The sequence below is a fragment of the Harpia harpyja genome, chromosome 17 (assembly GCF_026419915.1).
Source record: "Harpia harpyja isolate bHarHar1 chromosome 17, bHarHar1 primary haplotype, whole genome shotgun sequence".
Classification (NCBI taxonomy): domain Eukaryota; kingdom Metazoa; phylum Chordata; class Aves; order Accipitriformes; family Accipitridae; genus Harpia; species Harpia harpyja.
In genome coordinates, this window is record NC_068956.1 from 9653901 (window position 1) to 9668098 (window position 14198).

The window sequence follows — 14198 nt, forward strand, 5'->3', positions numbered from 1 at the left end:
TCACTTTCTTGCTTAAAAAAGACAACAAGTTAAATGTTTATGGCAACTGTCTGGAACTTGAGAGATACAGGTGCCCATTCCTCCTCAGCCAAAGACCTCATCTGACCCTGTGAAACTTGCTGACCACCTGTCCAAGTGCCTGGCTACCACTTTTAGGCCACAGAAGCACTTCTCTAACTTTTCTGCATAAATATATCCATTTGCTGAGCACTTGAACACATTGCAGTGAAGCATATAAAACAGGTCTGAAGCAGCAGAGTGCTCTGGATCCCAGGCTAAGATAACTTCCACAGTTATTTTCTTTCTCTCCTTCTCTCTCTCTCCTTTTTTTCTTTCTTGCCTCATTTACCCCTTGTGTTTCTGCACCAAGGAGGATTTTAAGTCAGTCCTAATTCACTTGCTATCTGATGGGCCCATGGTTTAGAGACATAAACTAGCTTTTTGGGGATGCAATACTCTTTTGGGTTGTGTGAAACATTGAAAAGACACCTCTCTTTTTGTAAAAAGGCCACTTGAGACAGCAGAAGCCTTGTGTGATGGATCTGAGATTTTGCATAAAACAAGAATTTATGTCAATATGTTGTTGTGTTTACTGCATCATGTCTTGTAAGGAAACATCAAATCTGAAGTTTGTTTTTGCAGTAGTAGAACATCTACCAAAATTTCTGTTAAATCATTTATTTTCATAAAATCATAGACTCATAGAATGGTTTGGGTCGGAAGGGACCTTAAAGATCATCTAGTTCCAACCCCCCTGCCATGGGCAGGGACACCTTCCACTAGACCAGGTTGCTCAAAGCCCCATCCAACCTGGCCTTGAACACTGCCAGGGATGGGGCAGCCACAACTTCTCTGGGCAACCTGTTCCAGCGCCTCACCACCCTCACAGCGAAGACCTTCCTAATATCTAATCTAAATCTACCCTCTTTCAGTTTAAAGCCATTACCCCTCATCCTATCACTACATGCCCTTGTAAAGAGTCCCTCTCCGGCTTTCCTGTAGGCCCCCTTTAGGTACTGGAAGGCTACTATAAGGTGTCCCCGGATCCTTCTCTTCTCCAGGCTGAACAACCCCCAACTCTCTCAGCCTGTCCTCACAGCAGAGGTGCTCCAGCCCCCTGATCATCTTTGTGACCCTCCTCTGGACTTGCTCCAACAGGTCGATGTCCTTCCTATGTTGGGGGCCCCAGAACTGGATGCAGTAATGCAGGTGGGGTCTCACCAGAGCAGAGCAGAGGGGGAGAATGACCTCCCTCAACCTGCTGGCCACGCTTCTTTTGATGCAGCTCAGGATATGGCTGGCTTTCTGGGCTGCATGTGCACATTGCCGGGTCATGTTGAGCTTCTTGTCAACCAACACACCCAAGTCCTTCTCCTCAGGGCTGCTCTCAATCCACTCATCACCCAGCCTGTATTTGTGCTTGGGATTTCCCCAACCCATGTGCAGGACCTTGCACTTGGCCTTCTTGTTGAACTTCATGAGGTTCACCCAGGCCCACCTCTCAAGCCTGTCAAGGTCCTTCTGGATGGCATCCCTTCCCTCCAGCATGTCGACCATACCACACAGCTTGGTGTCATCAGCAGACTTGCTGAGGGTGCACTCAATCCCACTGTCCATCGACAAAAGTGTTGAACAGTGCCAGTCCCAAAACTGACCCCTGAGGAATGCCACTTGTCACTGCTCTCCACTTGGACATCAAGCTGTTGACCGCAATTCTTTGAGTGCAACCATCCTTATCCACTGAGTGGTTCATCCATCAAATCCATGTCTGTCCAATTTAGAGACAAGGATGTCATGTGGGACAGCGTCAGATGCTTTGCAGAAGTCCAGGTGGATGATGTCAGTTGCTCTTCCCTTATCCACCAATGCTGTAACCCCATCGTAGAAGGCCACCAAATTTGTCAGGCACGATTTGCCCTTAGTGAAGCCATGCTGGCTGTCACCAATCATCTCTTTATTTTCCATATGCCCTAGCATAGTTTCCAGGAGTATCTGCTCCATGATCTTGCTGGGCACAGAGGTGAGACTGACTAGTCTGTAGTTCCCTGGGACTTCCTTTTTTCCCTTTTCAAAAATGGGGATTATGTTTCCCCTTTTCCAGTCAGTGGGAACTTCACTGGACTGCCACAACTTCTCTAATATGATGGATAGTGGCTTTGCCACTTCATCTGCCAGTTCCCTCAGGACCTGTGGATGCATCTCATCAGGTCCCATGGACTTGTGCACCTTCAGGTTCCTTAGATGGTCTCGAACCTGATCTTCTCCTACAGTGGGTGGTTCTTCATTCTCCCACTCCCTGCCTTTGCCTTCTGCGACTTGGGCAGTGTGGCTGCAGCACTGGCCAGTGAAGACTGAGGCAAAAAAGTCATTGAGTACCTCAGCATTCTCCATGTCCCAGGTAACCAGGTCTCCTGTTTCCTTCCAGAGAGGGCCCACATTTTCCCTAGTCTTCCTTTTATCACCAACATACCTATAGAAGCTTTTCTTGTTGCCCTTGACATCCCTGGCCAGATTTAATTCTATCGGGGCTTTAGCTTTCCTAACCTGATCCCTGGCTGCTCGGACAATCTCTCTGTATTCCTCCCAGGCTACCTGTCCTTGCTTCCACCCTCTGCAGGGTGGAAACAATTTTCATTGTTTGAGTTTCTTTCTCATTTCAGATTAGAAGTTGCCCAAACTACCTTCTGACCAATGCATCTATTTTTGTTCCTAGATTCTAGAAGCAATCTTTTTTTAAGCTTTTTTTCCCCAAAATATCACTTAACCGTCTCCTTAATAACTTTACAGATGTGTCCTTTTGACCAGTTTTTACAAGGCATGTTTTTCAGTCTTTTCATTATTTTCATGGCTCTTCTCTGATGCCTGATCAGTTTTAAATTATTTCTTGAATAAAACCATAATCTTTAGTTTTTGTTTATACTATTGCATCAGAGTACATTAAAGTATATAGGCAATTTTTACAATATTGTGAAAATTAAAATTAATTTCACTCAGTATTTTCATAGAATTGCCTATTGACAACACTGAATGTCAGAAAATTGTTAATTAAGCCTGAATAAATTACATAATTGTCCTTCAAAATAATAGATTAAGGTTTTTATGTGCCTTTGGATTCACATTTCAGCCGTTCCTCTGCAACAATGAAGGCTGGAAACCTTTTTTCATAAAATATATACTTGTAGTCATACACTATCAGGAACTAAGGTTCGCAGGGAAAGAAAGAAAATGTTGTGATATTTTCAAAAATAACTGACACTGGCAACACTGAATAGCTAGTGAACATGAGCACAAATTCTCTTACATATTTTCAGATTATCTTTCTTTTTTGCTCTTAAATCCCCTCCTACTGCTTCTGCAATATAATCTGTTGCCACGATATAGCCGTGATGGCAGCAGGGTAGAACTCCATCCTCTGGCAAACTTGCAACTATTGCTACGGTTGTGGACAAATCTAAATTCTCACCCTCACAAGGTGCCATAGGTCTGTCTATACTGCAGTCTGTAAACAGCTTGCGTACATGAAATCTGTACCTCTAATTATGTAAACTAACCAAAAATATTAATACAAGAACAAACAAGTGTAGGCTGGTGATGAATAAGTTTGCTAGAAATAGAAGAGCAAACGAGACTGCAGAACAGCTTTCAATAGGAGTTCTGGGAACAGAAAGCCGATCACACTGAATAGAGTGATAAATCTATCTACCAAAAGCCTATCACACTAAAATAGTGTGATAAATTTATAAACAGTGAAGGGCCATAGTTGCCGATGGAGGACTGGATTTAGATGACCTAATCTTATGCCCCATATTCCTGTACGATCAAAGAGAGGATACTCTGGTTTATCTAAAGTTTTCTGCAACTTGTGGGCAAAATGTACAAGTTATAAACCTTCCTTCTTTGTAATTGAGTTGAGTTTTGGTAAGGCCAGAAGTTCTTCTCCTCATAACATCCACCTGTTACTTATTCTACAAAAATTAGCTGTATAAATTGATACTTTTCCCAGGTCTGTATTAAATCCACAGGAAAATCATCGCAGCTGATATTGTCATTAAAAGAAAGGCCTGCCTGCTTCTTTGGCTAAGTTATTCCACATGGCTTAGACGTACTGCCAGGGACAGAGGAGGAAAAAGCAACTGACTTACCCACCAGCCTGCCTGCACATGGTCAGGCATAACAGGCAAAATCCTGGGGTGTGAGTAGCAGCACTGTGGGACGGCATGCAGGGTCATGGCAGAGACACCTCCTGTGCTGCAGCTCTGGTGCAGGTGTGGAGCAAGCACGGGACTTGGCTACTTTAATCTACGTTGTCTATCACTGTGTTCCATGACAGCTGTGTCTTTTATGCCTCACCTAATACTATCCAATCTACATATCACACTCTTCTGTTATGGTATGAATAGGACATAATGTTCCAAGAGAGAAATCCTCCTGTCTTTCCATAGCCTGCTGGAAGAGCTGCTATTTTTTATGTCAGTCAGGCTTTTTACACCAAAATGCTGCAGTGCATCCCTTTGTTAAAAAGGAAACTGCAGAGTTCTCCACTTGCAATACCAGCCTGTCTTTTCCTTGCCAGGCAGAGGGAAGATGTATACTCGTGAAAGCTTTATCAAGCATTCTGCTTTATTGTTGGCCTCGTTGCACAAGGTCTTTGTTTATGACTGCTAGTAGTGCAGCTCTTTCAAGTCTGCATTAGGGAAACTAATGAATTATGGAAAGACAACAAAATTAATGCAATTATATCAGCAAAACAAACGTAGTTTTTCTCCCACTGGGCAACTGAGAGGTATATTGGGCTCAGTAGATACTCTGAAGTTGTTCACAAAGTCTTTCCCTTTCTAGATCCTCTTTTTTCTGCTGTGGTGAACTTCTCAAAGGCTGCTGCTGAATTTCACAGAAGACTTGAACAAGTTGACAAGAAAGAGTAAGTCTGGAAAAAAAATACATTTTTAATATATATATATGTATATCTGCCTTAGGTACCCAGGGTGGCAGTTCTTTCTTTCCAGTGACTACGCAAGGAGTCTCTCCAATCAGTGTAGAATAGAGCCCTTGAACTCTGAGACAGGAAATATCTGCTAAGATGAATTCTGCTTTCTGTGATGAATAGTATCAGCTGTAGAGCTTATTACTAGTATCAGCTTGTCATTAAAATTATTGTAATAGATGGAAAGGCAGGTAGCAAAGTTAAAATTGGACCGAGCTCTGTATTTAGACACCTACACTTGAGCATTGTAGATGATGCCAGAATGTACTTTCAGCACACCTCAAGGAGACCAGATAATGCTTCAGAGTATCTAAGATATCTGTGTGATGCTTGCAAACCTGAGGGCCCTTTGGGACTCCTGTGCCCTCTGAGTGCAGTGGCTGGAGGCCAGGTGCTCCTAGACACCTAGTATGGTACCAGATAGCTGTGTTTAGGCAACTGAATCCCATCCTTACTATGTTACTGTATAGATTAGAGCAGGAATTTGGACACTTGGCTTATGGGTGGACACCAAAATCTGGCTATCTTCATCTTGAACTAAATCTTGGCCTTCCTCTCCCCTTGTTAAGTGAGATCTTTCCAGTGCCATTTAATACCAAGCAAGTATCTAACACTCTCAGGAAGTCTCCCATTTTATTTTGCATAGTGTGAAATCTTGTAGTTGAGTTTTCTAACAGAGAAATCCCAATGCATTAATATAGCATGTATTTAATATCTCCATTTGCAAAACCTCATCTTTTTGCAAACTGTAGACCATCTTTGCCATCTTTTTTTTCTGTCCAAAGAAGAGGAAAACTGTTCAAATGAAACTGGGAAGTCATGTTTCCTCATTGTGTGAAATGTCTCTGTCTCCATTTTCTGCAGTCCAGTTGCAGTGCGAATCATGAATGATCAGCTGATGTTTATAGAAAGAGCTTTCACTGATCCTCTTGGCTTACCAGGAAGGAAGTTTTACAGGTGAGGTTACAAGTTTCTTGACCAGCTGTCTAAGGCACTGAATTTTGCAGGTGAAGCCCACCCTAACTGACTGGTCAGTTGAACTGCTGTATAGGCCTCATATAGGAATTACTGCTCAACAGATCGTTTTAGGTGCAACCCAGTGAGTAGCAGAATTTGTTTATAACCCCCGAGGAGACCTCCTTGGCTGCACTAGTCTTGTGATGCCTAATTCCTCTTCTTGGGTCTGGCACTCTGTTTTTATTAGCCATCATACCCTGTGACTTTTACCTGCAGGTGTGCAGTACCGCTTCTCTTACCACTTGCTCTTTTAAACTGGTACAAAGTGAGGATTGAGTGGAGAATCAACTGTATTGAAAAGAGAGGAGAAACAAGGGTAGAGTAAAAGAGAGAAGAGGATGAGAATAGATGTGTAGTGAGAGTCAGGTGAAGAGAGACGTCCAGAAGGGAGAGCTTGGAGAGAGTGACCTTTGAGCACAGGACAGATGAGCTGTGCTGTAGAGTCCCATCTGTCCCAGCTTTGGCTGCTTCTAGAGATGCTCCTATTAGCTTAAATCATTAACTAGTTTTTCTTGAAGTTTTCTCTCTACAAGCACATGGGCCTGGAGAAAGACAATGTTTGGTGCACCACAATACCCTTTATAGAAACCCAGTGCATTTATTAGTAACACTTGACAAAAAGCTAGCTTCCAGTGTCAGGCGTGACTATGTCACTTTTTCTCTCAGTATCCACTTTTTCCTAATGACTGGATATATCTGACTCACTGATTGATGGCTTTCACACCAAGCCAGAAGTCCCTCAGGCAGGTAGGATTGAGAATCACACGTCCCTCCTCCTAGGATAAACTGTTGTTCACACTTTTGGAAGAATGAAATGGTTGTTTTCTACAGTTCTTCTTGTTGGGTGTTAGGTATCATTTAGACCTGTCTGGATTTTGAAATTTTTTTTTACTGGCCTGCATTTATTAATGTAGGTTTAGTGTTTATTTTGATTTGGGAGGACTCTTTCACATGCTACAAATGTGCTTTGATACTTCATATGAACAAAATCAATTTAAAAGCAGATCTGCAACTATTCATTATTTAAAAAAAAAAACAAACCCAAACCACCAACAAATAAAATTGATACTTTTGCACAGTTCTGTTCCAATATGATCACTTTTTCTCTGAAGAATTCATGCTTTTCTCAAGAAGTCTCCCATAGATTTGTTTCCCTCTTTTTACATTCCTTTCCCAGATCTGCTGACCATCATTCAGCTGCTTAGTTATTTTTGAAGTTTCTGTTCCACTTCTCATTGTACACCCATAACTAGTTTTATTCCCTGTTCCAGACTGCCATATTAGTTCAGCAGGTTTGTTGAGCTCTCATTTTCAAAAAAATTTAACATTGTTTTGTTCCTAGTTAGACAAACATGTCATCTCTTCCCAAGACGAAGGCTACGTGTCCTAAATCTGTGCCCTTTCCCACAGATTTTGCCCTGGGGGTTGCTTCCTCTTGTGCTTTTAAAGACAGGTCCAGCTAAGTTTCCTATGTATTTAGTAAGTTCTGGTGTTCATGGGATTCGTAGCTGCTTTATGTAGCACACATACAGTTCTTTACAATGAACACCACCACGCCACCCCCCATTAATGGTTACTTTTATTTAGCATACCTACATTTTTTTCTTCTGTCCCCACAGACATGTCATTTTTGCTCCAAGCAGTCACAACAAGTATGCTGGAGAGTCCTTCCCAGGGATCTATGATGCCATGTTTGATATTGAAAGCAAAGCTGATCAACAGGAAGCCTGGGAAGAAGTAAAGAGGCAGATTTCCATTGCAGCCTTCACTGTGCAGGCAGCAGCAGGGACACTGAAAGAAGTAGCATAGGATGGCGGCTTCGAAAACCTCGGTCAAACAGCCAAGTCTGAAACCTAGTGTAGTCAGGCTACTACAGTGACCCAGTCTCTCCTGACTGCTCACCGTGTCTGAGTTTGCAACCTTCTGAATGCATGCAAGTGTACTGCTAGGGTGGGGGGGAGCTCTGTCTATCAAAGAACTCCTGAGCTAGATATTAATTCTTCTCTGATACTGACAAAACTGTAGCTTTAACAACAATCCTAGATAGAAGCAAATTTGAGGGTGGGGAGAAAGAAAAATCACTTCCCTGAAAGATCTGCCAATTTTGAGGACCCGTTATTTTGGATGTACAATTACAAAACCAGTTATTTGCCAAGCTACCGGTAAATCTTGTCCATAGCAGTGATCAACAGCACACATTGCAAGAGAAAAAAATATAACACTCCTCAGCATGTGCATTTTTCTTGTTCTGATAGTTACTTTTATAATACAAGACACCAAAGGCATCTCTGTATTTTAGAATCTATTCTGCAGGACTGGTAGAATCCTCATTATACTGATTTGCTTTCTTTTCCTGAAAAAATAATATACTCACCCTCCTGCCAATTGTCAAAGCAGCACTAGCCATTCTTGATAATCAGAGAAAACAGCTGCTTATATGCAGAAATCCAAAAGCATTTTCTTGGGGAGCGAGTGTCCATCCCTCTAAAAGTCACTGTGCGCCTCCCTCCTTTACTTGCACTTTGGAAAACAAAGATTTGGGGGAATAACCAAAAGCTGACCTCCCTGCTCATTTCGGTACTTTCACTAGTCCCAAACCCATGGCAGCTTTTGTTCCTGTTTTTTCCCAGGAGATGTCTTTCATGCAGATGTCTTCTTCCAGTGGAGGGAGCTGGAGGACATTGTTACTGTTAGCATGGGGCTTGAGGTTACTCTGTCTTCATATAAGACCTGAAGAAAGTTTCCCACCAGAAGCTGCTTTTACATTCAAAGAGAAACTGAAATGCACGAGAAGGGTAATTGTACAAAACTGTTTAATTTGTAAAAAAATTGATTCTTTCTTCATTTGCCCTTCAAATGTACTTCTCATCTACATGCTTTACAACTAATAAAATTGCTAGAATTTTATTAAATCACATTCCAGTTTGTGGGAGCTGATAATAACCAATTTCTTCTCTTATGTAAAATATGCTACAGTTTTTCTCACAACCAAAAATTGCACCAGGTTGTGGGAATAAAATCCTTTTTGTTTTATGGGGAATAGAACAGATGTGGTACTAAAAAAGACAGAATTAGAGAAACGGGACAATTACTAGGCTATAGAAGGAGTTGTTCTCATCTCAGATGCCTTGAATTCAGACAAGGGAACCAGAAATTACTATAGTTCAGTCCTTTGGGAAGTTGTTTTGGGGGATATACGCCACCAAGAAAAGAGGCTTTCATTGGCATCACTTCCAATAAGACTCTCTGAAAGATGAAGGACTGTGTACCTATGGATGTTGTGTTCACAATTTACTGTTAAATTGCTTTTCACAAATCAAGCCTTAGGGCACATGAGGAGGAAATTACACTTCCACAGTCCATGCTTTACCTCTTCTGGTGGAAAAAGTAGTCCTTAACTGACCTTGTCAGCATGTGCTTAAGAGACACGAGTAGTCAGTGCTGAGGACACCAGAACAGTGACTACATTTTTGTTGTTGTCTTTACTTCTGCTTAACTGGGGCCACTCACAGTTATTAAGTTGTTCATCTCTGCATCTGTAGCTTAAGGTGTTGCTGAAGGATGTGATACCCTGTGAACGGTGACTGGTACGTAACTGCACTGGTTTTTCTTCCCTTTTTCTGAATCGCCCACTCTTCCTGCTCCACCATAGCTTTATGTTAACTGCAGTGGGCAGTAACTGAATGTGCCCCCAAGGAAGGGTTAGGATATCTGGAGGGTGGAAAAAAGCCACCAGCGCCTCTTCCTTGTGAACAGCAGCCAGCTTTGGATCTGTCAGTGGTCGCTGCCGTAGGATCATCAGAGAATAGGGCAAACAAGGAATTTCCACGTAAAAAGGAAATACCTGACAAAGCGTGCTTCCTCCTTCATTTACAGCAATCTCTTTAATAGTATAAACCAGTGAACAAACGTTGCAGTGGTAGTTAGCCTTTGAAGTTCTGTGCCATTACCTTGCTGATGCAAAAGAACATTTTATCTCTTCTTGTTTCCCTGTGCAGTTTGAAGCTGTAAGAATAAATTACAGCTCACATTAGGCTGAATGCACAGCCAGCATCGATTGCTTTGTTCCTCTTCTCAACTTAATTGATAACTCTGTATGAATGTACGATTCATCATGACCCGCTACATCCTAAGAAGTATACAAAATAGCTTAAATCCATTTCCATTCCTCTCTATAAAGTTCTACTGAGGGAGAGTGATAGCCAAACCCTTCTAAATAAGGAAACCAAACCACTTATAAATGGCTTATACTAATTGATTTCCATAAAGTCCCATATTTTTGGTATTGAGAGGATCAGTTACTCAGAGCTGAGATTGCCTTCCCTGCTTCGGTCAGTAGTATCTCCTTTTCTATAGATGGGCAACCAAGGAACCGCCACTGTCTCCCAGCCCAAAGGCTGCTGTATTTGTGCAGCTCTGCCTGCCCATAATTTCAAAGCGGGGGGGGGGATTTTTCAGGCTCTCCTTACAAACGGGTAACACTGGATCGCCTACTCTGTCCTTCCCTAATTCCATTTGCACGGTTCATTCACTCAACCTGGCTGAAGCAATCTGTGAATCATACAGCTGGACGAAACAGACCCTTCAGCCTAGACTGGGGCTGCAAAACAATTTGGCAAAATTAAAACTTGGATGAACCAAATATCACTTGGATATTCAGTTTGCCAGTTGTCTCTTTAGAAAATCAGTCTCAAAGGGACAGTGCCAGGAAGTTTATTTCAGATTCTGTTATGGTTGAAATACCTTTGGCTTGGCTTTGGAAAGGAAGCTATAACACTTGGTCAATTTAGTGATGGCTGGAAAGCGGGGATAACCTACATGCTCCGTTCTCCACTGAGTAAGCAATAAACACAATCCAGTTACAACACTCTTGCATTTGCACCAAAATTGGTAGTAATTTAAAATAGTTATTCTGGTGTGGTTTTCAATCAATAAATAGAAATAGAACCATCTCAAAAAAAGCTCTGCAGATCTTAAGCTTAATAAAAACTCAAACTAATTCAAAACCTTTGAAGATTAAGAGTTTGGGATTAAGTGTTTCTCTCAACACCCTGTAATTTAGCAACCCTTCCCAAAGTTGACTCACGTATCAGGGGACTGCCTTTGTGGACCAATGAAATTAAAATTTCCCTATCCCGGTATCCTGATGACTGAAGTACAAGTACACCAGCTGCAGAAGTTTCATAAATCTTCTCAGTAACTGTACAGTTCAGATGTAAGAACAGGACATTTGGATTCGGCTAGTTTTTTTGTTATGCCAAAGTAATTTGTCAAGTCCAGGTCAAACTTTTAAACTGCTTCAGTTGATCTAAAAAAGACACTGCAAGAGAAAGGTCCTAAAGCAGTCAATCAGCCCATTAAGCAGATGATCACAATCAGTACAGGTGCTGTACGCTGACTTTTCCAGAGACTCGATTTCTATTATTCTGTCCTTCTTTTATAGATAACCTATAAAATAATCTCTGCATGTTCATAAGAGCCAAGCGAATGTGAACTCTACAGACTGTGTAGTATTTTGCAAGAGAAGATGACCTGAACACCTGGCCAGCAGCCCTCAGTGACCCAAAACGCTTTCCTTGTGTGGAGGAACTATTGCTGTTCCTGTCCATCCTGCCTAATGAAATACCGGGCAGCAGGTTTAAAACAAAGGGATTACTCACACTACATGGGATTATCGGGTGAAGCTCATTGCTACAGGAGCTTGTGAAAGGTGAAATGGGTTAAAAAAGGATCAGACGCATGAAAGGAGCGCTCATGCCTAATGATCCAGATGCACCTTTCATTCAGAAGGCCCTAAAGCACTTGGGAATTAAAGCATAGGTATGCATGAAGGGATTAAAACCTACCTGCTTCATTCTTTGCTTTAAGCATTTGCCATAGAGACATTATTGGGAAAGACAGCACTTTGCACTCTCTCATTGTAGTGCTTTCTGCTGAATAGACAGCCCCTTAAGTGCTGCCGGTGGTCCTCTCTTTGTGTGCGCTTGGTTGAAACCCATGAAAATTAATAAATATATCTTTAAGAGGTTGCTTGTTCTCTGCTTTAAACCAAGATAATGATTAAATATGTCAATCACGGGTCTTTTAAAATAACCAAAATTGCTTGAGAGCAGAAATAGTTTATCCTGCAGTGGTGTCATTCAGAGGGTAAGAGGTGCTGTGCAGCATCTGCAGAGAAGAGCTACTGCAGTGACCCCACATTACTCCTAAGGAAAACAGCAGCAGGATGAGGTTCTGGAAGATTCTGACTGGGTCTGAAAGTCACTGAAGACTTTCTGCACCTCCCAGGCAATGCTGTAGAAACCCCCAAGGAGGCAGAGCTGGAATGTCCAGGTGACACAGCATCAAAAGCAGCTGGGGACCTCCTCCCTGCAGCTGGTAGGAGTAAGATATACGCAGCATGGACCGTTTTTTCTCTTACTCTAAATTCCTCTATTTTCATTCATGGGATTTTTAATGTACAGTTGAGAGAGCCATTAAGAGAGCTGAATGATGGTGAACATCATGGACTTCCCTACGGCAAAGCAAAGAAGACAACACTAATTAAATGAAATACAGAAATCTTGCTTCTGCTATGCCATTCTCTTCCAAGTTGAACCAAAGTGCTGCATTCCTCACTGAGCAACACCTGCTACACAGAAATTGTCCCTAGAGAAACCAGTAGGAGCTGAATTTAGTGAGCAGGCTTTTTTAAGGCAAAAGACTGTTTCCATTACACCACGGAGCCTACAAGTAGCTCCAGTAAAGCAAGACTGGCTACCGTTCTACCCTGTAGTTTAGCTGCAAGTCTGTGGTGTATTAGAGTTGAGCTCTTAGTCAAATTCAGCAGTTCCTTCTGTTAATCACTGTCAGCAGGAGGAACTTAGAAAGCCTAAATGGTTTAGGAGCTGTCTGTCCCATGGATTGCTTCTGTACTCGCTTGTGCCAGTTATAATCTGTGAAGTCAAGGCAGCTCCTGTCAGTGTCAACACAGTTTTTGTCCTGATGGATCCTACACCTTTAAACATCATCTTCCTCATCCAAGAAAATCTATGAGCTCTTCTTCGACCCAACCTGTAAGGCACATCCATTTTCTGGATGGGCTTGGGGGGGTCAAAGAATGGAGGAGGAGGACTGGTTTGTTAGGCGCCTCATGCAGGAGGGGCTGGACCTGGTTCAAGTAAAGTGCAAACACTTTACAACCTTCCATAAAGGGAAAGAACAGGAGAGGCGATAATGGGAAAAGCATTTCACAGGAGGTTATCAGATAAGAATAGACTTGCTGTGTTTACATGGCACCTTCCTCAGATGTGCTTTGCTAGCTTGCTGACAGTAAGCTGCTGACGCATTCCTGATGCTGCCATCCACTCACCTCCAAACTCGGCTGCATTTTTAGCAGGAAACTCAATCCACGGCTGCCGGACACAGTGACTGTTGTGACAACACACCCTTTTGTAACCCATAAGCAGCAGGACGTCAGGCCGGGAAACACGGTCAGCTGCGAACACTGAACACTGAAAGGTTTAGCTCCCGCTGAGATCACTCATCCCTTCAGATATTCCTGGAACCAACACCCCCTCCTGAAGCACTGCTTTTGCTTCCTCAGCTCTCTCCGCCTCCCAAGCCGTGTTTCCGTACTCTTCCCACCCGAGCCGGCATGCCCTGGCACCTCCTGCCTGCACTGAAGCTCCATCTTCAGCCGCAGCTCAGACAGAATTATCCTGGCACCTGCCCTTGCACAAGTGTGGGCACTTGCGTGGCGTCACCCACTGCCACAGCAGGGGAGTAAACACAAGGATCCTGCCTGTCTTATTACGGGCAGAAAGAAACACACTTTGTAAGTAAAGGCAAGTTCACTGTTAGTATACTTGAAATCGTAACTGTGTGATCAAAGAATATTTAGTCGCTATTTATTACAGAAAAAGAAAAAACAAAGCATACTATTACAGACAAACCTTTCGATAACGAAGCAGTTAAAATGATTATGAGCTGTTTATCTTCCTGGGGTCTCCAGTATCATCCTGTGCCCCTGCTCTAGTTGTCCCATGCCCACGGTCCTCTACACCACATGCCATACCTCAGCTGTCAAGGCCCCCGCTTCTATGAGGCTTGTATTCCCCTGCAACGTGATGCTAGAATCATAAATATGTTGTTCTACACAGAAAAACTGCTTGTCACTAGTATCTGTATAAAAAGTAGGGTTATACCACATAACTAT

The 14198-nt window shown here is 42.6% G+C and overlaps 1 protein-coding gene across 3 annotated transcripts in view; it reads left to right on the forward strand.

Moving 5' to 3' along the window:
- The window catches only part of LOC128153243 (N-acetylated-alpha-linked acidic dipeptidase 2-like), a 36333-nt gene extending 27420 nt beyond the window's left edge, over nucleotides 1–8913 (forward strand). For 2 of the 3 annotated variants that reach the window (XM_052812299.1, XM_052812301.1), the window contains 3 exons: nucleotides 4840–4921; nucleotides 5849–5941; nucleotides 7621–8913. In XM_052812299.1, the coding sequence (XP_052668259.1) occupies nucleotides 4840–4921; nucleotides 5849–5941; nucleotides 7621–7810 (365 nt within the window). In that variant the 3' untranslated portion in view covers nucleotides 7811–8913. The remainder of the gene's footprint in view (nucleotides 1–4839; nucleotides 4922–5848; nucleotides 5942–7620) is intronic. The other variant, XM_052812300.1, reaches the window with a different exon arrangement.
- The last annotated feature ends 5285 nt before the right edge of the window (nucleotides 8914–14198 follow it).